Consider the following 22,353-nt stretch of genomic DNA (forward strand, 5'->3'; position numbering starts at 1 on the left):
GAGAGAGAGGTTGGCATGAGAGTTTTTAGTTGTATATAAACTAAGCTGTGCCCACTTAGCAAGTAGTCTAGAATCAAGGGTTATATGTTGTGCTGTAAACATCTGAGGTCAAGGCAACACCAGTTAAGAAGCCTCGAGTACTGTTTGTGGTATGACTATGAACAGCCAAAAAGCTGACAGGTTGATTCACCAGTTTAGTTACCAGATCTAGAAGCCTGTTCTAGATCAGCTTAGTATCTACAGGACATACCTGAGGTGCATGCATGAGGTTCATTTCAAGTAAGCGCGTTTGGAGGGCACCCTCAGAGGGACGATTATTCTTCAGTGCATCCAAAAGAAAGGCGGTACATTGCTGAATTAAGTTATACTCCATAAAGACATCCACAATCTGCAAGAAAGGTATGCTATTTTAGCCGTGTCACCAAGAGGTGCATAAGAAACATAAAAACACACTCTGGGATTACCAAGAGATCCAGCAAGAATTTGCTGTCCCTTAAGCAATATCATCACCATCACTAAAAGCATGTTCTTCTTTAAGAGCAGGAGAAATATGCAACCCAAGCATGCCAGCTCCAAACCCAAGCCATCTCTTACAAGGATTGTCAATCCCAACTGCCAAGTAAAACGTGGTCAAGTTTGGTTGCAGAAAGTTAAGATACTACCTATATGGCAGCAGCACTTTCCCTACAAGCAGTTAAGAAAAAGACAGACCCAAAAAAAAGGCCTCTATTCCAGCAGATCTTTTACCTGTGTGATATCTGCAAGAGGTTCTTCATCCTGAACCAGCATTTGAGCAAATTGCTGCCCTTGATCAGGGCTGATGCGCATGACATTTCTCAATAAGAAAATCCAGTCTGGAGTATATCCAACCTGCCAAAGAAGCCACAGTGAGTTTGGTGCATCTAAGCAGCAGCTAAAAGAGCCAGAGTCTGGCATCCCTACATCTTCAAAAGATGAACTTCCAATATCTGATAAGTGAAGGATTTTTATACTGTATGCTTGTGTCCATTAAAAAGGGCACACAAGTTGAGGACAGGCAGAGAAGTCCAACTGCAGTTCTAATCTTCATTCTTTTCTTTATGAAGTAGTTGATAATTCATTAAAGTCTGACAGGTTTTTTTGAAAACCTAACCTATGCCCCCCTCCCCCAACTTCTCTTCTCTTCAACTCCTGTATTTCCCTTGTGCTCCCAAAAGGGATTAGGATGCCAAGCACAGCAATTATCTAAACCAGGTCAGACATGCTCACCTTCTTAGCATACAAAACTATCTTCTGGACTTGTCCAGTTTCAGCAAAACACTGAATGACTTTGTTAGGAACATTAGCTCTCAGATAGACACTAAGTGCCAGTGTAGGATCAACAGATTTCACCAGGTCTCCCAATTCCTCTGAGCACTCCAACTGCAGGGAAAAAAAAAAAAAAAAAAAAAGAGACTGTCAAGAATCAATTCAGCACCACAGAGCCAACATGGCCCAACCCCCTTTTCCTGCTAGCTTAGCTTTCAGTAGACTTAAAAAAAGGAAATTCCGGTTTCCTTATTTCCTATTCCTATTAGGAGGCCTGTTAACTACATTATCTTAGCAAGTGGTTAAGACCCCAGCCAGCAGTATTCATTCAGGGACCTACTGGTAGTGGCCCACATCACCTAGAAATAAAAACAATTTTGCCTCTAGATAGCTGCAGTACTTGATAGAATAAGCAAGAGAGTAAACTGTACCACTTGCTGACTATTTCTTTTCAGAAGCCTTCTCCTAGCTAAGGGGTGTCCTTGCACACACCTCACTGGATTGTTCAGGTGTCCATGGCCTAAAAGCCTGGAATTAAAGTCTCACAAATAAAACATTAAAAGGGAAAATGTAGACAGCTTAACTAAGTTTCCTCACAGGTGCAAGGACTTGGAAAGAAAGCCAGCCCATTCCAACTTATGAAGCTAACCTCTCCTGCCCACCAGCTTTTAAGAGGGATGCAGATTTTGGCTGTACCTTGTCTTCTTTTAACCATTTCTCCAGCAGCTGTTTGCGTCCCTGCTGAAGTACTGGCCTGCAGAGTTCCAGAGACTCATACTTGTTCAGCTGACCTTGATCCAGCAGGATTCCAAAATACTGGAGCAAGGGAGAAGTCTGACCAGGCTGAGCAGGAACACTTTGGAACCGGCGTATGGTGTCTGGAGTACGCAGGATTCCCTGCAACAGGGAAAAAGGAGTGTGCATTATCCATCTGCCCTTGTAGTTTTAGGGCATGCAGCCTGCAACTTCTTTATAGAGGAAGGTAAGCAGGTCAAACACACAAAAAAAACAAACCACCCAGTTTGAAGGTTTGTTTAGGAACTTTACCTTTGGTGCATTGGCTGCCACCTTGGCTGCCTCAGAGTAATTTCCTTGTGCAAAGAGCGCATTGAATTTACGAGCAAACAGTTCCTCAGCTCCTGCCAAATTATTGCGAACAGCCATCCGCAGAGCCAGGTCAGGATTCTGCAGCACATTAGTGATGTAAGGAATGATGTTCTCTTCTTCCACACATACTGAAAGCACCTGAATAAAGAGACAAAAGGGAAGGGAGAACACACATTAACAGCAAGCAGTTGACAGTAAACCAGCGTACGGTGCAGTTTGTTATCCTTTCTGTGCAAGAGAGGAATGATCAAGACATACCCAGTTGTGTCAATCCCTTTGCGATAGAGTGGCAAATAAATATTAAGAGCCTTTGATTAGGCCAATAATAAAAGAGAGAGAGAGAGCGCCAAAGTCCTTTCTACTTACTGTGAGCCTTCCTCACAGAAGCTTTGCCTCATTTTTTTTAAGTTTGAGGAACACACCTAGAAGAAGCAGTCATGATCACTGTACAGTGATCAGACTCTTGTCAAAGTAGAGGCCTGTATGTATGTTTATTCGCCCATGGCGCCTTCCCCACATACCCAGACTGAAGCTACAGGCAGGCCCCCCATTCAATAGTGGGAAGCAGAACCCATGAAAGTGAGAGTGATGTTAAGCTACTAATGCTAGGTCAGCTGAAAATATTCATTAAACCTATTGCTTGCCACTTTGGAACAGGTCAAATACTAAGACTTTCATTGAGTTTCTAAGAGGGGACTGGTAATTCAGAGGAAGACCAGGCCTAAGTATATATTCCACCTTTCCTTCAGAAGAAGGAAGTATCATTTGATTAGCAATTTGTAGGAATTTAGTCATGGTGCCTAGCAGTCGCTTCCATCCACCCATCCATCCCCATCCTGTAAGTTAAGCAGGAGAGAAAGTGGTCTATGGAAAGCATTTCCTTACTTGTCCTTTTCTGTTAACCCCTATGATTCCAGCTGTTGCTTCATGTGGTGCAGTGACAAATATGGTTTCTCCACTAATTCTGTTCATGTAGATACAGGTGCCCGTTTCAAGGTCATACAAATGGATGTAGCCATATTTTGTTATCAGGAATACCACATCATGCTTATCACTGATCTGCAAGACAAAATGTTTAATTTTAAACCAAGAACTTGACTTTGGGGCTCACAGGTTAGTCTAATATTGACTACTTAGCCAGCCTATTAAGTTTACCATAACAAACAGGGCTATCATGAGGCTTCACTAATGAAGTATAGTAAAAGCAGGCATGCTTGACATGTTTGTGAGTCCTCACTTAGAATCCAGGTATTTCCCCTGCTAAAAAAACCAACCAAGGAAGCCTTCACAACTGTGTGCACATATGACTAGGTAAACAGCAACTGACAGCACACCAAGTTAGAGCTACCACATTTCTACTCTAGAGCTGGAGGGAGTTTAAAACCAACCACCCACCCCCCTTTAGGGCCACTTAAATGGTGAAAGTCTTCCATGTTGTAGCCTCAGACAACTCAGCTGGTACATGCACTTCTATATAGTTATACCTGCTGGAGGAGTATGCTGGACTAAAAACAGAAAGAAAATGCAGAGGTAGATTCAGTCATACCTGCATTGCTACAGGGAAGTCATTCTGCGCTTCAGGAGGAAAGAACACATCCACGGCTTTCTTTGGAAATGGCTGGTTCCCTGTTGGTGGGGTGCCAACTTCAATGATATGCAACTGCAAAAATGCAGACATTAGATTAATCCTGTAGATTTCTTGCAAGTTTGTACATGGATGGAGCAGCCACCCAGATCTTACCTTGCAAAACAATGACTGTGCTAGAGGAGCCACTACCAGAAATGTATTCAGATTACACAAGACACTGCTACGCAGATACACCCTTCATTATGAAGGAAGTCACGTGAAGAGGTTCGTCTCCCCATGTACAAAAAAAAAGTTAATTCCTCTAGTAGTTTGGGAAGTCAGTCAGTCTTTGGCCAGCTAAAAGCTTGGCAGCAGGACTGCCACTGGCAGTTTAGTAGATGCTAAAACAAGTAGACACAGGACAGGCTATTTCTGTACGGCCTCCAACCCAATAGCATCCCTCAAAAAACTAAGCTTAATTCACTGGTCACTTAACAGCAAGTGAGTGCCATTGGTTGATTTATAGTATTGTCAGCCAACCACTAAACCCTCAGACCAATTTCGTTCCACCCAATTCCTCTGCAGGTCATGGACTTTCAATTCTACTCTAAGCAGCTTTTGAGGGCTTTGCCTTCAGCTCCTAACAAAGTCCTCAAAGCATGTGCTACCTGGCAACTTAGTGTCAAGAGCAAAGCCAAAAAAAATGCAGTACTTTAGCAGACTGATACCAAGTCTTTGGAAGAGCCAGAGCAGCAGTGGGGTTGTTCACTTCAGCTGGTGGCTTGTATGCTTGGCATACTTTGAAGCCAAGAAGCCATGTGGCCCCTTATACATGTATGTTGTATGCTTCCAGGAGAATCATTAGCTTTGCACAGTGACTTGGATACTGCTTCCTAACTTCAGCACAAGCTCACATGTGAAGTCTTTTGAGGGCAAAGGTTCACCTAGAACTTCCAGACTCATTGGGAAGAGGTACTTGATCAAGGAGGAGGGTTAGCGCCCCAGATGAGCAAAGCCTGCAGCTAGGTAGTTTGCAAGATCTTGGTTATTCCATAGCTTGCCAACATGCCACTTTCCCTCCTGCCCCCACTGCACCCCATGAAAGAAACAGCTTTCAAAAAGTGAGATCTTACCTTGCCCCCAGCTTGTCCTCTTACTGCAAAACAGAAGAGAGTCGATTCCTCAGCATTGCCTTCCATTTTGAATTGTGCAAAGCTAGCTGCATGCCCTTCAATGGGCTGGGACACTTTTCTATCTACAGAATAAAGCTGCATGGCTCCCACAACACGGTTTTGCTAGGACAAAAGTATGGAGAGAAGACAAGTCAAAAGGCATTTTCTCCTCCAGAATGAGCTCACTGTACATTAAGTCCTCTCGGACAACTAGCCATTTTCACAGGAATATGCCGATCACGAGCATTCCTTTTACCAGCCAGGTTCTAATGCAGCATGCAATGAGACTTACGAGCCCAACCAGAGCACTAAGAAGCTGAGTAAAGGAGGTCCTCAAAAGTTCAAATAAGATTTTAAAGTAAAAAACCAACACCCTCAAGCCATAAGCATACATTATAGCTTTTTATTGCTATATTTACTATAGCAGACAGCTTCCCTCAAAACTAGCTGGAGAAATCCCAATACTCAAAAAAACCAAACAAAAAGGACACAGCAATCAAGTTTGGGACTCCCTAAAATAAATTGTAGCTACCTGAGCAGATATGCCAGTCAGAAGCAGCCACTTCTGCTTGGCATCCGTGCGATAGTTGATGATCTGGCAGCCTGCAAGGCTAGAATGGCGATCAAACATTTTCACCGGCTGAGATTCTCCCTCCATACTCCAGTGGTAGACTGCATTGTCAGTCACAAGAGCAACAGTATTCAGAGAGATCCACTTCCAGAAGGTCACATCATCCGTCATGGTATGAGCCTTCATTTTACTCTTCATCTCAATATTAAATATCTGAAGGGTTTTCCCAGCTAAAAAAAAGTTTAAAGAAGTTAAACTGCCAGCTCCCTTCCAGGTACCTGCTATTGGTTGAAATACAGTAGCTGCATTATGAAGTTATCCTTGGCATTCTGCCTCATTGTTTGGAGGCTACTATTAATGTATTCTTCTCATTTAAGCCCTTGATCAGCTGGCATTTAGGCAGTGCTTAAAGCTGTACTGCAATAGTGTTTTATATTTATAGCTATTGCTCAAAATTGGCCATAACCCATTCTTGGACAGATGTTGGAAAGAAAGCTTAAAAGATTTTAAATTTGATGTGCTCGTACATTTTTTGGAAAGCAAGCATTTAAGAACCGAAATCAACTGATCACCTTGAAATTGTGATATTGAGACAGACTAAAATCGTGTCCTCCAAGTACAGAAAAAAAAAATCACAAAGGAAGCAAGTCAGAAGCAGGCACTTGCCAGGGTTTTCCCTTGGTTCTATTTAGCTTGCCAACTAGGGGTTTGGGATGTGAACAGGTTAAGAGGAACTAAAAAACAAAGACCAAAGGATCTGGGCAACTAGAAGTTAATAGAAGGGAGGAAGGGAAGGGACCAATGCAAAAAACTTGAGAGCAAGAAGGCAGAGAAGGGGAAGTGCTTTGAATTACATGGAAGAGCAAGTGTCCAAAAAATCATGATGTTGCCACCCACTGCCAGATTTAGATTCATTCTACATGAGAACCAACATATGCCAAGGAGTCACTATGCTCATTTCCCTTTCAAAAGAAGGATGAGTAACATCAGGGGGGGGGAAAAAAAAAAAAAAAAAAAAAAGAGTTCTGGTTAAAAAAAAAAAACCAAGCAAACCCAAAACCTACTGCTAGAGTATTAGCAGACTATGCAGGACAGTTCCAGCTATACCTTTTACTAATATGCACAGCGGTATCAGAAAGCAAAAAACACCAAGATATGGCAAGGCAGCCATTTTAAGGACAACTAATTGCATTGTATGTTTAGTGGGAGCTCAGGTTTTAAAAAGGCTTAAGCAGTACTGAACTGCCACATTGGGGCATTAGTCAAATACCAGGAGTTGGTTAGCAATAGTGACTACATTAAAAAAAGTGTAATAGGTTTGGAGTAATACAAGTACTGAAACAGGCAAGCAGCATGCTTCACATGAGCTGCAAAGAACACCAAAATATTTGTGAACTATCAGGTAGAGACTGACAGTTCGCTTAAATTTTCACATACAGCCTAGCACCAGGTTTTTCCCTGCATCTCCCCACCCCAAATTGCTATTCCTTTTGTTGAAGGGAACAAAAGTAAGATTCTACTTTAAAGTCTCCATCCTACAGACATATATGCAAAGCACACTAAGAATCAGTCCTGTTTATAAAAAGCCTGAAAATGACCTAGATTTACTGCTTTAGGCTAGGTGCACTCCAAGACTGGAGGTTTCCAAGGTATGGGTTTTGCAAGTGCTCCCATTTCCTTAATCTTCAGATTACGACCAGAGAAGCTCCCCAGGTTTGAGCATGCAGGCCTCCGTCTAGCCTTACACAATAGGGTCTATGGTACAAGTCTTTAGGTCTTTTGCATTCTCTTTTCATAGAACAGGACAAAGACAATACAATCCAAATTGAGGTAACTCACCATCTGCATACACAAGCAAGCATTAGAGTTGTGACAAACAAAATATCATATTAAAAGTCAGAAAGACAATATTAAGTAGTCTAAACAATACAGGACAGTAGAGGTCAAGGGCTGTTTAGATCAGAGTCCCAGTTAGGACTTTTGCTTTAGAGCAAGCCAAATCATTTGGCTTTCTAGGCAAGTCCCTCTTAGTGACATCTGAGTACTCTTACTGTTTAGTGTGAAAAAAATTTTTAAAAAACCCACCACATTTGAAGAAACGTGCAACTTTGACTATCTACAGTGGAAGACATCAGCAAGATGGCTTATTAAGCTTCTGAAGCCTAGAAGAGGTAGCTTGCTTAAGTCCCGTTTTTCCCACCCCCATCTTGATTTCGTATCATTAGCTATTCTCTGCAACTAGTCCACAGAAGTCTGTAAGTCCACAGACTAAATACTTCACATTTCCATCTTGGAAATTCGACACCCATCTTCAGCCCAATGCTGAAGTGACTAGCAAGTCATTACTGGAGTGCCACAGCTGTGCAGCAAGTTCAGTCAACAAGTCAAAGTGACCAGCTTAAGGAAGGATAGCAAGTCTGATGATTGTTCCTTATCCCCAGGCAGCGGAGACCAATAATCAAGAAGGACTACATTCAATAAGTGGGGAAGGACAGGATATTAAGTGCTTTGATTAAGCCTTCCTCCATCCAAGGATGGAATGAATCAGGTTTAGAAAGAGAACCAGAGAGAGTTTATACAAGAGGATGCACAATACAGTAAGCTGAACAAGAAGTTTGTTTCATACCTTTCAGTGCAATGACTTTGCTGGCAGGGTTCATGATAGCACTGTCAGCCGAAATTGGTCTGCGAATGGGATTGCTGGGGTCATTCATGTCAATGATCACCACCTGCGCCTGTTCTCCTACCTTCTCTCTTATACAGATGAATTTGTCCGACTCCATAGTCAGAGTACTGAAACCAATATTAGCTGGGTTGATACCCAGGTTCTGGAGCTAGGGGAAAGAAATGAAAGTTCAGTCAGTTAGATTAAACATAATAAAGCATTAAAGTTGAAGACCCTGTGCTTAAACCCAAAGCACTTCACTGCCTTAAAAGCTTCATCTAGTCTCCTTACCAATTTGATCATCTTTAAAACACGCCCCCTCCCCCCCCACACACACACCCCAAACTGAATGTCTTTACAGTTAGTGTTTCTAGCAGTAAAGACTGCATGAAACCTGGCAGGTTGACAGGGGACTCGTTATGCAGATGATTTTTTCCAAGACCCATTCTAAAAACCATAAAAAAGGCACAATTTTGGAGGTAGGCGATTACAATTTCAGGATTATCCACAACATGGTTTTCAAATCCAGTTCAAACTCTTGAAGACAGCAAAGCCCATTTCCTTTTAGGCTCCTAGTATTAAAAAAGTTCCAAGGCAAAAAAAAAGTGTAGCCAATGCAGTAATCCAAAAATTCAGAAGTGCATGTCCAACTCTGCTGGAGGTTGAGATACTGGAACAGCAGAGGCCTTTTTTATTCCTTCCCCCACACTAAAGCACAGTTCAAGCCTGTCTGTCAGTTTATTACATCCTACAAGTACGTAGAATGGTGTTAGACTTGGTTTGTAAAGCTTAGTTATTATAGTAAGAGGATCAAGAGTTGCTATTTACACTCCTACTGATGGCAAGTAGTTAAGACGAGTCTTCTACAGCTACTTTAAGAGGCTGAACTCAAGTCATCTTTAACAGTAGATTACATAGCAATTAAAATACTTTTAGTGCCAAAAGAAGAGAGCCAGGTAAGGTTCATTCAAGAGTTCAAACTTCGAAGCACGCCATTTTGGAAGCTGAGTACTGAGGGAGGGAAGTGCCAGTTTAACCACCTCTTATCAGCTTGCTTTGCACATGCTTTATAAAGGGACCCCACCTTAGCCATTCTGTTCCAGTCTTCACTTACATGCCATGATAAGAGGAGGGTGTGTCACATTGTACTTCCCTACCCCAGCTTTTTGGCTCACACCACCAGGAGAAAGGAACAGAAGCTACCAAGTTCCTCATCAAAATGGAGGATGCTTTAGTATTAGGCCATGCTGATCTTTAAGACTGTGTAGCCCAGGGGCTTAGTCCAGCCTGCCATTTAATTCAAACGGGTTAAGGTGTCTCAAGTGCAATACAAAATACAGCCAGCACAAAAGGAGCAGGATTCCCACCTATGGCCTATGAATTATGAGCCTTCTACATTGAGCTTTACTATCAGAAACAGGTCTAGAATAGGTTCCCATCTTCTACATCCTCCCCTACCCCAAAGACAGGAGAGTCACCTTTGTTTTTTCTTAAAGGGGGGGGGGGGGATGTCTGATGGTCTTAAAACTGGTACTCTGCTCAGCGATTGCAGGGCACTGTCAAGCTCTCTAGGATGCAAGCCTGCCTCTACACAGGATGCATGTATTTTGCAAGTAGATCTTGCAGAGCAGCCTTCCCAGGCACCATGCTCTTATTTGTATGTGGTCATAGTGACCAGTTGTGGGCTGGGCTCCTTTGAGTAGGCATATGCATTTCTTTGGTGCAAGTCTGTCTTTGTCCTGAGACAGTCATTTAATCCACTAAAATGAAGCCACTGCACAGCTTTTTGCAATTCATTGTAGTTCCTTCTTCCCAGGACCCGAAGAAAAACTACTTTGAGGAAAAAGTATTTCAGGTTTGCAAGAGAGCTACAACTAATCTAGGCAGCTGGAGATTACATGTTATTATTACAGCCTGCTCCTGGGCCTAGCCAGCCAAGCCTCTACAAGTGTTAAGAGGGAGAGTTAACTCTACTGTTGCCAACACAAGTTACTGTTTTGCATCTCTAATGAAGCTACACCGCTCTTAGCATGGAAGAGACCATGCTGAGCACTTCACTGCAATTGGTAGACTTGTCAGCAGGATACAGCCTAGCAACCTTCTGCACAACACAAGGTAAGAGCTGTTCATAATCCTTCAAGAAATGCTCACAATTCACTTGTATGAGGGTGTTATTTAGCCTGCCCCCCAAATCAGCCTTGAAATGGGGACCTCTAGTGACAAGGCTCATGCACCAAATGATTTATAGAAACTCAAGTCTGTCAAGTCCCTTTATTTGCACATCTTTCCAATATGGAGCACCACCTTTTGATAAAAGTGAGCATTAGCAGTCTTCTGGGTTCTACATTTTAGTTCATTCCTGGCATAAAAAGGGGGTGGGGGAAAAAAGCCAATACCAAGACCTCCCCAGTGTTTATACCACACAACTAGAAGAGTCATGGGCTTCAGCTGTACCATGATCTCCATGTGTGCTGCACCCCGTGCACATGGGGGAACTCCACCTGCAGTCAGTACTATCCACTGAATGCTTACATTACAGAAATGCCAAAGGGCAAGTACTATTCCTGAGGCCACGCCTTACTAGTCACCATTCACATTTCCAGATATGAATCAGGATTTCTTTATACCCTTTACCACAAGTGCAGAGCCAGAAGTTACAACACCTTATTAACTTTCAGTTGTCTGAAGAACTTAAATCAGGTGGGGGAAAAAAAGTTCTTCCCCACACCTTGGAAGTTGGAGCCCAAACTGCAGCTCAGCAGCACTTACTATATATACACACTACTCATCCAGAGGTCTCAGCCAGCTACTACTCACCTGTACTGCATTTAGTCTGAGACCATATCTGGGACCAATGCTGCCGCCTGGGTGACATGCGCTCAACTTACCCATGTGAACACAATGCCAGTGTAGAACAGACTACGCCTGGCTAGACTCACAACTCCTCCAGTTTTTCAGTTCAGATCCATAGCAGATCAGTCCCAGCAGATAGCAGTCATCTTAGTAAGAGGGCAAGCATAAGGAGTCAAGTGCATGTAAGGCCCCTTTATGCTTATATCATGATTCAATCACAGTACCCGCTAGGATTAGTGCTGGTCTTGCTGCTCAAGCAGTGAATACATGATCTCCAAAATTAGCATGCCTTCATCCTTGACCACTCAAGAACCTGCATCATTAGACAATCCCCTTTCAGGGGGCAAAAAGAGGCCAGCTTTGGCTACTTCCACTTTTGTGGAAAGGAGAGCAAGAGATATTTTGTATGAACAGGAAGGAAGTAAAAAAGGTACAATAATTGCAAAGTATTTTTCTGCAAAACCTGTACTTGTTACAAGGCAACTCATCTAGAGCCTGGCCTTCTGTGGTAATGAAGGAGACAACTGGAGTAACAAGTTCATTCACATTAATGAAAGTCTGTCCAGGAACAGCTGCTGGCTTACTGAGGAGCTTCCTCATTGGCAGGAGAAGCTAGCAAAAGCAATTGTTAATAGTTCTGGAATAGTTTGTATTTCCACTAACAGAGCAGTTTGTGAAGCCAGCCAGCCACTGTACAGTGTTGGAAGCACAAGACCCAGTCCCTTCTACTCTTAATCAAGTCCCTGTTTGCTCCTCACGTTCCTCTCCACTATTTCTGGCTTCCCAAAAGCAATGGGATACTTACCCTTTTGGGAGGCATTACATTTAGTCATGTTAACACTTATGTCCTACTCACTGGAGAGCTATTAACAGTCCATAAACAAATCATGGTATGCTGAAATAATAGCAAGGCCAACGTCTCAAGAGCCATGCAGCTGTCACTGTATGAGGCGGTCTAAAAGCCCAAGCAAGCCCACTTTCCAGGAACTGGAAATGCTGCCAAGGTTTAAAACAAAAACAAAACACCAACCAGCCAAGAGGGTCAAGATGAAAGGCTATTTTCAAGGAAGCACTGCATTGTGCTAGTGGGAGCAAGCTCTAGTACAGTGTGATCAAGAGTAAGGGCGTTTAAAAAGGTAAAGGCTTATAGTAATCCTTCACACCTAGCAATTCCAAGTAAAGATCATCTCCCAATACCAGACTGAGGCAGTACACAAGGTAGTCTACTGCTCTTGGCCCCCACTCCTTGTGGAGCTCATCTCAGCAGCTACCTTCCACATAGTCTGCCACAGCACCTATAGACAGCAGTCCAAGGAGGACTGCCTAAACAGCATTTGGGACTTAAGGTATTTCTCCTCCTCATATCCATCACTGAGCTCCTTATGGTGGGAGGCTAGCATCCCATTTTTTGAAAGCCTACCACTATTGTTACAACAACAGTATCTGCTTCCCCACATCAAGCAGGCAACTCCAGGGCAAAATGGCAAGAGTCTGGATAAAGTCAATAGGAATTATGCACTGGAATCCTTACAGGGCAACACACAGTAGAAGCACCTGAAGCATTTGTTAGAGTCAAGAAGTTTGCATTAGCAGGCCAAGCCAAAACCAGTTTGGGGAAAGGCTTAGAGTCAGTACCTCTCCAGACTGTACAATCAAAAAAAAAAAAAATAATCCACATTTGGCAATGAATCTAGGAAGCTTAGACTGCCTTGCATTGAGAAGAGACAGTAAGCCCCACTGGCCTAGGTCAGAGTCATCTGACATCCCCTCGAAGGCCAAGAGAGCATTCCACTTTCTAGATTACAGGTCAGGAGTTGAGCTAGCGCACTCTACTTACATTCAGTTTATGGACATTTTGTCTACTAGTTATTAGCTTGAAAACCTGGCTGAATACAGGAGAACAAAGCTGTAGGTAGCTTCACTCTGGAATCAGGCTGGAGTGATTCAGTCTTTTTATGCCATTCAAGTGATGACCTCTGCTATGCCTGAAGCCCTTGGGGGCTGAAGTTGAACTTGTTAGTCGAATCAAAAATTGAGACCCAGAAGTTGTGCCCCTTTTCTTTGTTTACTCCCTGCAGACTTTGTGACAATACCAAAGCTCACACTCAGGACTGCAGAAAGCATGGGTTTGCCAAGTCAAGTTGTAGTCAGTCATATCTTGGGTCTCATTTGTCCAAGTATACTCAGGCTAATAATTTTAACGAACATAATCACACCCGGATTAGAAATTCAGAGGTTGCCATTCCATTTGCATGCATTTATATGGCAGCTTGGTACAGTTTTAAATATTTGGTAGGTTATAACACCAAGTAATTCAGAGGATGCCAGATCAGCAGTACTGATACCACATGTTAGAAATCCTCAGAAGGACAAAAAGCCTATTTGAGTTCTGCCACACATTTTGGTAGCTTTCAGGGAGAGACTGAAGGGGTTACTCTACTTCAGCTTGGTCAAAGTAAGAAGCAGGGGGAAGAAATAAAAAAAATGTTCCCAACACAAGACTTCCATAAATCTTGGCAAGATTATGGAGGCACAGCCAAAATGCTGGTATTTAAAATACAGGGATTCTGCAATTAGACATCTTAAAAAAAATGTTGCCTCAGAGCTTTGCCTAGAACAGCCCTGGCTGTGCCATCTCCAGACTGCAGCTCTACTGAATTAGAGAGTTTCCTAATGCAATTAGAGGTTGGAGATTCCATCTAAATTGTATGATGCATTTAAAGCCATTTTGTTACTGCATTCATCTCAATGCAGTAGTGGAAGAGTAGCAGATCCTCCAGTATGGCAAGATGAGAGCCTGTACTGCGACATTAAGAATCAGAGGCATCTAGCAATAATCTGCCCCAAAGAATTGCCCCTCAAGTGATTGAGTGGACACTACAATATTTAGAAACAGTGTACAAAATCAGCTGAATATGCTGACAACAGTAACCCCATTGACTCCTTCCTGGAAGAGATTTGCTTTCTTATGTTAAAATTTGCTGAGCTTTCATTATGTTCTCCTCCCCACAGAGGAAGGGCATAAAAAAAAAAGTGCTGAGAATGCAGTATCCCCTCTCCTGTTGAACAACAGGATGCAAACCATTGTCCTTGCAGCCAAATGTTCTCTCTCCCCCCACCCTCAAAATAAATGTACAACCCCGCCTTGTCTATATGCTGTTAAGCAGCTGGACAATCCTGTAACACTGCAAGATGCGTTTGTGTGTTATAGATTTGCTGAAAAGACTAGAGTATTAATAAAGTCGATTAGTCAACAAGGTAGCTGCAGTAACACAGGTTACAATCAAGGAAGTCTGGCTGGCAGTAGTCTCTTGTGGAGATCAACTGGACTTCAGCTACAACCCCAAGTATTACAGGCTGTAGAAAAGACCAACTCTGACCTGCCTCCCTCCCCCCCCCAACCAAACCAAGCTTAGATCTGGGTCTTTGCCAGAACAGATGTTTGGGGAAGTGCCAGTGCCGAGAGTCAGATGTTGTTATTCTCACTTAGCAATAAAATGAACTAAGAATCTAGAAATGGTACAAGTCACAATTATCCAGGAGTCAAAATTCCTAGCATCTGTTAAGAAGTTTCTTCCAACCAAGATTTCTAGTGGGAGAACAAAGTTCTTCAGGAGGAGAGGATCCATGTAGTCTTCAGAGTACTTTAGACGTGAAGCTTCCCTGTACTGTTCCAGCTGGCCACCTTAGCAAGCATGTCTCCAACTATCAGTCCTCAAAATTAGTCATGCACACAAGTTAAGAGTTTTCAAGAAGTCAGCTACTTAAAACCCAGTTCAGCTCATGCCACCAGTATTCCAGCAACTAGGTACCAATTGCCATTAGGAAGTTATACCCACATGGCACCTTTGCATTTCACTGCACTAACTTGTTCAGGGGGAGCTTCATAAAAATCACAAAGTACTGCGTTTAAGCTTGGCACAAGCCAGATGAAAACAAGTACTTTAGCCAGAGAATTGCTTGGCTATTTTTTCTTGTACTCCAACAGTTTAGGGCAGTTGGGAGCTAGGCTGACAGGTTCTAGGCAGCTCAGGGACTGACTGCCCTTATTTTCCAGCTTTCTTCACTGTACTGGAACCAGCTGATTTTTAAAGAGGTACATGTTTAAATATTACAAAATAGCCTGACAAAGCAGGAAGAGAAGCCAAGATCTCGATTCTTCCTGCTACAGAAGTTACCACTGAAGTCCCACACCTGCAATATGCAGGCTCACACTGGACCCCCTCACATGCTAGACATCCAAGGCAGCTGGAAGTCAGCAGCTCCATCACATTCATGAGACAAGACCATGTGAAAGACCACCTATGCTGCTGTTCACCTTTCCATCGCAGCCACTATATACACCGAACTGCGGCCTTCCTTCCCAACTGTATGAGCCAATATCCACCCATTTAAAGAGGGAGGTGGCAGGCTTGTTATTTCTGGAAGCTGTTAGTGGTTTTGCTCAAGATAGTGGAACATTTTAGCAGCTTTCAAACAGCTTATTTAAAAACAAAAAACCTTCAGCAGATGAGCTATTGCATGATAGAGATGTGCAGACTAGGTTATTGGCTTTCAGGAGATTAGCTTTTTTGTCAACTACTGATGATTAATACTAGCTCTTACACAGTTGCCTGTTTATAAGAATAAATGCACTAGCTAAATTAATAAAAAGCATCAGAAGATACACTTGTGTTGAGTGGTGGTTTAATGCTTTTACTACATGCTGAAGCAATGTCAGTAGCATTACTGGATAATGATAATGTAGCCAAGTGAAAGTATTTGAGTTCCTTCACTTTGAAGTGTTTCATATTATGAAATAAGCCCCTGTTCTCAGTTGACAGAATCAGTGTTGCCAACTTTCATGATTTTTGGTGGTGTTCTTAGAGTTCATGCTTTGGGAAAAATGAAAAAAGCCAAAACAAAAACACACACCAAAACACCTTAGCTGTTCCTTCTATATACAAGAACCCCCCCCCCCCCCCCAAAAAAAAGTCGTAAGTTGGCAACACTGAAGAACACATTTCTGCAGCAACTGTCATTCCTAAATAACCACCTCTTACAGCAATAAGTTGCTTTATTTGAACCATTGTTTGGTAGATCAGTTCCTCATTTTTATGTTATTTTACTGAAATGCACTCAAACTTGATTTAAAGAGACAAATACAACCTTTAAAGTGCAAGTCTCTCACACCTAGTAGTTCTAGGTCAGCCATCTAGCATTTAAGAATATTAGGTAAATGGCAGTCATCCTTTAAGGCATTTAAAAACTTCTTAATCCCAGCACACTTTCTGCACTAGAGATATCCATGGAAGACTAAATTCCACTTTGAGAACTGTGGGAATCAGTAACCGTTCCCAGTTAAACTGGGAGCATGGTTACAGGTCACTTACCAGGGTATTTCACATATTTTAAGATCCCAAATTTTGAGACCGGGGGGGGGGGGGGAAAAAAAAAAGTTCAGCCTTCCAATTCTACTCATTAAGTCAGACCTGCTGAGGCTATTTGCTTCTCTGCAGAGTAATAAGAACCGAGATGCAAAATAAGAGTACATTTTGGCAGTTCTGGTCAATATTTAATGAGGTACATGTGGATTCTTTTGTTAAGTCTTAGACAAGATGCCCATTCTTGCATATAAGTGTATGCTTGGAACATAATTAGCTAGAAACACTAGAGGCTCGCTTTAACCAAAAAAGTAATGTTTCCCTCACTGCAAGTTGATAATTATGTAGGTTACAGAAATCATTTAAAATAGGCCAGATCATTACTTTAGGCCTGCTGGCTCTTCAGGAGTGTTTGCCATTATGTGGGGAAGAAGTTTGAGCCTTGAGCTAGAGTAGCAAGCCCCAAGGAGTAGCAGGACAGACAACTATGGCTCAACTGGTCTTAGCATAGAGACAAAGGCAAACAGAGGGTAAAAATATTTATCCCTTGGCTGTATTCAGACATTGCAAGTTTACAGGCATTTTGACAGTACAGGGGTGTCAAAACCAATTACCACAGCATTTTTCTTCCTCGAGACATCCTTAAAAAAAAAAAAAAAAATGCTGCTGCTTTTACCAGATGCAAGTGTTTCCACAAATATTTCTGCAAGTGTATCATCATCTGAACTGAAGCACTCTACATTACAGCATAAAAATTAAGCTGTGCACGTGAAGTGCATTAGAACAGCTTAGGTATTCAAGTAGCTCCCAATATGAACACTGGAAACCAGCTACAATGGCCATCACAATAAATAGCAGCATCAAGCCAAGCTTTTGTTAGCAGCTTGGAAGTACAGTTAAGCCCTCACCTACCACTGTGGTTTTTTGGTTGTAGCCGTGTTGGTTTAAGGTAAAATGTGGCCCACCAGGCTAATCTATTCAGCCCATAGGGCCCCCTAAAAAATTTAGGGAAATTAATATTGATCTGCTCCTGGCTACCTGTCATGCGGCCCTCTGCCCAAAATAGCTGCCTGCCCCTGGTTTAAGGACATAGGCAGGCAAGGTGCTTTGGGTAGATGTGATATCTTATTAGACCCAATAAAAGATAAAAGGTTGGTCTAATAAAAAAAATTTAAAAAAAAAGAGTCACGAACTCAAAGAGCCTTCCCACCCACCACTGTGGAACTCAGACTGACTGCATACCTCAACTAAGAAAAAGCAATAAAGTTTCCCTATTTATCCACCAAGGTATTACTGATCATCACATCTGGAATTATTTTTCGTGTTGCTTACCAAACACTGAATAGCTGAACCTCAGGTTATAGGTACCAGATTGTTGCATTGCTTGCAGTCACCACTTTTACAATAAGCAAGCTTTCCCCCTTATTTACTTAGTTGGGACTGCAGTGAAGGAAGATTTGAGCAGTTAGAAAAAGAGTACAAGATTTTAGTCTGCTTAGCAGACATCTTAAATGCCTTCAACTTGCACTCCAAAGCAACACTGAATGCATCTATAAAATGCAAGGCATAGCCTGCATGTACATGAACTAGTTTCATTTCTAACCATGTACTGGGTCCCTCTCCAATCCATTAGTATGGAGCCTTATAAGAAAAGGCTTGTGCTTGGAGCTTCCCTGGCTGGCTCTGTGACACTTGAGGTACATGAAGTACAAAACACTTGTTCTGAGTTCAGCTGGTTCTTGAGATGAAGAGCAGTGCCAAACTGGGTCTGATCAGTGACATAACTAGCCCGGTATCATGTCTCTGACAGTGGCAGGAAGTAGTGCTTTCAGATACCATCCGCTTTTACAACCTCCTGTGGCACACAAGTTAGCCATGCAACATACAGGAAAAAAAAAAAAAAAAAAAGAAAGTACTTTCATTTTAAAAGCTGCCTTGTACCAGTTCCAGTGGATGCCCTTAGTTCTACTGGTCTGGGACTTGGGGAATAACAGCTCCTTATTTACTCTGTCCCCACCCTTTGTGATTTTATAGACCTCTGCTATATTTCCCCTCCCCCCAGCCTTCTCTTTTCAGAAAGGAGAAACCCCAGCTTTTTTAGGCTCTCCTGGTATAGCAGCTGCTCCACACTGATATTCTGATTGTCTTGATCAGAACTGGCACTGAAACTTGACCTTGGTCATCAGGGAGAGCTATAAAAGTTAGCTTAATAGCTCCAGTGATTGGGAAAGAGAGTGAGTAATCCAAGGACTGTTTACACCCATTACAAAAAAGAATCATTTTGAACTATGATATATGCATGAGACAGTAAGCATCAATTCTGGTAGTATACCAACTGCTAGAAGCAACTTGACAAACAAGTTATTTACTCCAGGAAGAGCAGATTACTTGATCCCATCACCCCTTCCCAGAGGATTCTCAAAGCAGTTAGTCAAACATGGTGGCAGGTGTAGGGCCAGCCATTTTGGTGAGCAGGGTCTGAAAGCTACAACAATAGAAGCACAATATCCTCCAAGTCCTGCAATGCTGATGAGCTTGTACCTAAGAAAAACAGGTATCATCCTGTTTGATATGCTTTGCCATTGCCAGCTTGGCTAATGATTCCAGGCAGATCCACAACATCAATCCCTGCAAGAGCAAATATGTTATGCATTCTGAAAGACATTTGCTACACTATTACTCCAGCCCTATTAGCAATAGCTGGGTGCCAGGTACACACTTTCCAATGATAACTGAGTCAGAAAGGCTTTGTTTGTTTCCTCAAGGCAAGACTTCTTTTTAAAACAAAAAAGAAGGAGAGAGAAGATCCAGTCTCAAAGCAATTTAAGACACATGAGCTACACCTGTTCAGCAAATTAGAACTCAGGAGCTTCAGTTGGCTTTTAGGGTTCAACATCTTCTGCAAACCAGTTCAGCAGGCATCAGGAGCATCCCCAATTCATATTCCTGCTCCTTTTGAGCAGTGTCATTTGAAGCAGCAAACAGGAAGCCAAACTATGGAAGAACTTTTTTGATGCAAGTTTTAGGAAGTGTTTAAGCAGTTTACAGCACTGATGATTTCTGAGGTAAAGAATGAGGAAGTTAAAACTACGGTTCAGAAACCTGTTAAGTGCTATATTACTACATACAAGTGCAGATAGGCTTGGGAGATGGGAAGCTTCTCAACTGCATGCAACCCCTCCACCCACCCCAAAAAAGGGACATGATAACCCCCCCTCCCCCCCCCCCCCAAAAGCTACTGCCTCTACTTACAGGTGTGCCAACTATTTGTAATACCTAAATGGACATATTTGGGGGCAATGATTTACCTGTAGCCTGCACTGTTCAGCTTCTGGCATGAAGCCAAGGAGGCAGGGTTATATGGTCACAAGAGATGAGATGGGAATTTGCATGCTTAGCCTACACCTTAAATAAGGTATATCTGTCTCCTAGATCTTCTCATACAAGCTGATCTACCTAGCATGCAAGAGGATCCATTTCACTCCTGCTCATTCATGACTCTTTCTACATAGAAGTTTAAAAAAAAGTTTAAAAAAAAAAAAAAAAAAATATCACAAGTCACCACAACCAATAGCCATGCTTTTAGTTTGAAACGCAATGCCCTTAGAAATACAAAACTACTGTATTGGACCGGCCTGGATCCTCAACACTCCCAATTATGCTTTTGCTTCAAAGCACATGACAGGCTAAAACAAACTAAAAAACCCAACAAAACTTAGTGCTAGCATTACAGTAAGGCACGTAACAAACCTTGTCTGTCCCCCCAGGCCTCCCCCCACACACACCCTCTTTACTTAGAGTAACAGCACTTTGACAGAAAGCAGTTAAACCAGTAATGCTATTTAAACTGAAGGAAAGAAAGTAGCTTTTTAATCTGGAAGGAGACCAAAAGCCTTGAGAAGGACTTAGGGACACCTCCGACAGTTTCAGCTGCCTTCCTACAAAGGCTCTTACAGAGGAGCTGCAGCCATGGACTAGCCCACCTGCTGCTTTGGGAAGCAGGCACCGGTCTGCATATTCCCGAATCGGACCAAATAGCAGCATTTTTCTTAATGCAAGATGAACCCAGGGACAAGTTCGGCTCTAGGAAGAGTCGCGCTAGGCCAAGCGCCCAGCACACGCGCCAGGACACCAGCTCGACCAGGGCTGGAGCGCATTCAATCGGCACCTCTGCCATTTCCCTCCATTATAACAAAAGCAGCCCAACAGCGCTGTCATTTACAAGACCTTCCCGCATGCAGGAAGTGTTACCCTGCTGACTCCTTCCCCCCACGCTGGTAAGGCAGATTAGAAAAAGGAAGTAAATGCAAGTTTAGTCCAGAGGTTCAGCTGCTCTGCTCAGGTTTCATTGACAAAAATCCAGCCAGACCCGAAGGATGCTGCTGAGCACGCACCTGCTCCTGGAAACCCACGCTTCGCAGAGGGCTGCAGCGTCCGCACTGCCACCACCGCCCCCACCCGCCAGGCGCCAAAACAGCCCAGGCCATAACGGAGAGAGCCCTCAGAGAAAGGAGTTGTTTCAAGGATGAAGCAAGAGGCTCTTCCAGCCGGGCGCAGGGCCTGCCTCCCCCCACACGGGGCAAGAGGAACCCCCTCACTTCGACCTGAGGGGAGCCACGGACCCTCGGCACGCACCTGCAGGTGCTCCTGGAAGCGGATGGGCAGGATCTGGGCCATGGCGGCGACCGGGCCGGAGCCGAGTCAGCGGGGCCCGGACAGGTAGAGCCGCAATGGCGGAGCGCAGCGAGCCGGAAGCGGCCCCCGCCGGCGGAAGGATACGAACGCGGAGGCAGGAGGAAGCAGCTACTAACCCCCCAGCCCGACCCGCTCTTCACTGCGCCGGCCGCGCGGAGGGATCCGACCTCCGCGGTGAGCCGACTCCATAGGGCGCAATGGAGCGGCGGAGGGATCCCGCCCCCCGGAAGGGACTATTTCGGGACTCATCACTCTTCCCCCTCCCCGACCTTTTTTTTTTGCCACATCATGCGACTAGGGTGCTTTTACGTCACTTCCGTTGCGCGCTCGGGTGGGTGGGGGTGGTGGAAAGGTCTCCTTGGTCACGTGAGGGGGGAGAACGTCTGGCCCAGGAGAACCCGTCCCGACCCCACGAGGAGTACAGGTTCGAGTCCCGGCCTCCCCGACTGCGGGCAGCTCATGGCCCGGCCCGGCCCTGCCCTGCTTGGTTGGGGTTTTCCTACCCCGACCTCATAGATGGGCCTTGAGGCGATAAGAGTCACTTGAGCAGGGGCTTGAAAATTGAGTTTCGCATTCCGAAATCCTTTCTAGAGGCGGGGAGCGGGCCATAAATTAGGATTTGTCTCCGTGTCCTTCTTCTCTGCTTGGAGGACAAGGCACTTTCCCCCTAAACAGGCTGCTGGGTTGAGGTCGCGGCACCATCAGAGCGGGTCGCGGGGTCCCCGACCCTCCTGCACGGTCCCGGAGTCGACCGGCGTCAGCGTCGATCCCCAGCGACTCCCAAAAGCAATCCAGGCAAACGGGGCAAACGGCACGATTCAGGACGTTGCACCATGTCGGGGAAAGGAAACCGGAATCGCTTCGGTCCGAGTTGGCGGCCCACCAGCTCCCGATGTCTTCGTCGTGCCCTGGTAGCGTCTCCTCTGGCCACCGCGAGATCTCAGGCACGGGCTGAATGGCAAAAACAAAACACCCCGGAGGACAGCAGGACGGTTGATACCGCCCCGTGCCCCCCCAGGAGGCAGCCAGGACCTCACGGTGTTGGGGTGCACAGGCAGAAATTGGTCCGGCGC

At 44.0% G+C, this 22,353-nt stretch overlaps 1 protein-coding gene across 2 annotated transcripts in view; it reads right to left on the reverse strand.

Annotated features, from left to right (window-relative positions):
• CLTC (clathrin heavy chain) overlaps positions 1 to 21,349 on the reverse strand; it is a 41,837-nt gene extending 20,488 nt beyond the window's left edge. Inside the window, exons 1-11 of one of the 2 annotated variants that reach the window (XM_019545695.1) lie at positions 21,221 to 21,348; positions 8,331 to 8,538; positions 5,666 to 5,934; positions 5,095 to 5,256; positions 3,941 to 4,054; positions 3,280 to 3,453; positions 2,335 to 2,532; positions 1,984 to 2,184; positions 1,249 to 1,401; positions 748 to 870; positions 251 to 388 (exon numbers count right to left, since the gene is read on the reverse strand). In XM_019545695.1, coding sequence (XP_019401240.1) covers positions 251 to 388; positions 748 to 870; positions 1,249 to 1,401; positions 1,984 to 2,184; positions 2,335 to 2,532; positions 3,280 to 3,453; positions 3,941 to 4,054; positions 5,095 to 5,256; positions 5,666 to 5,934; positions 8,331 to 8,538; positions 21,221 to 21,262 — 1,782 coding nt within the window. In that variant the 5' untranslated portion in view covers positions 21,263 to 21,348. Of the gene's footprint in view, positions 1 to 250; positions 389 to 747; positions 871 to 1,248; positions 1,402 to 1,983; positions 2,185 to 2,334; positions 2,533 to 3,279; positions 3,454 to 3,940; positions 4,055 to 5,094; positions 5,257 to 5,665; positions 5,935 to 8,330; positions 8,539 to 21,220 lie in introns of both variants that reach the window. The other variant, XM_019545696.1, reaches the window with a different exon arrangement.
• Positions 21,350 to 22,353: the final 1,004 nt, after the last annotated feature.

The sequence above is a fragment of the Crocodylus porosus genome, unplaced genomic scaffold (genome assembly GCF_001723895.1).
Source record: "Crocodylus porosus isolate Cpor-Errol unplaced genomic scaffold, CroPor_comp1, whole genome shotgun sequence".
NCBI classification, from domain to species: domain Eukaryota; kingdom Metazoa; phylum Chordata; order Crocodylia; family Crocodylidae; genus Crocodylus; species Crocodylus porosus.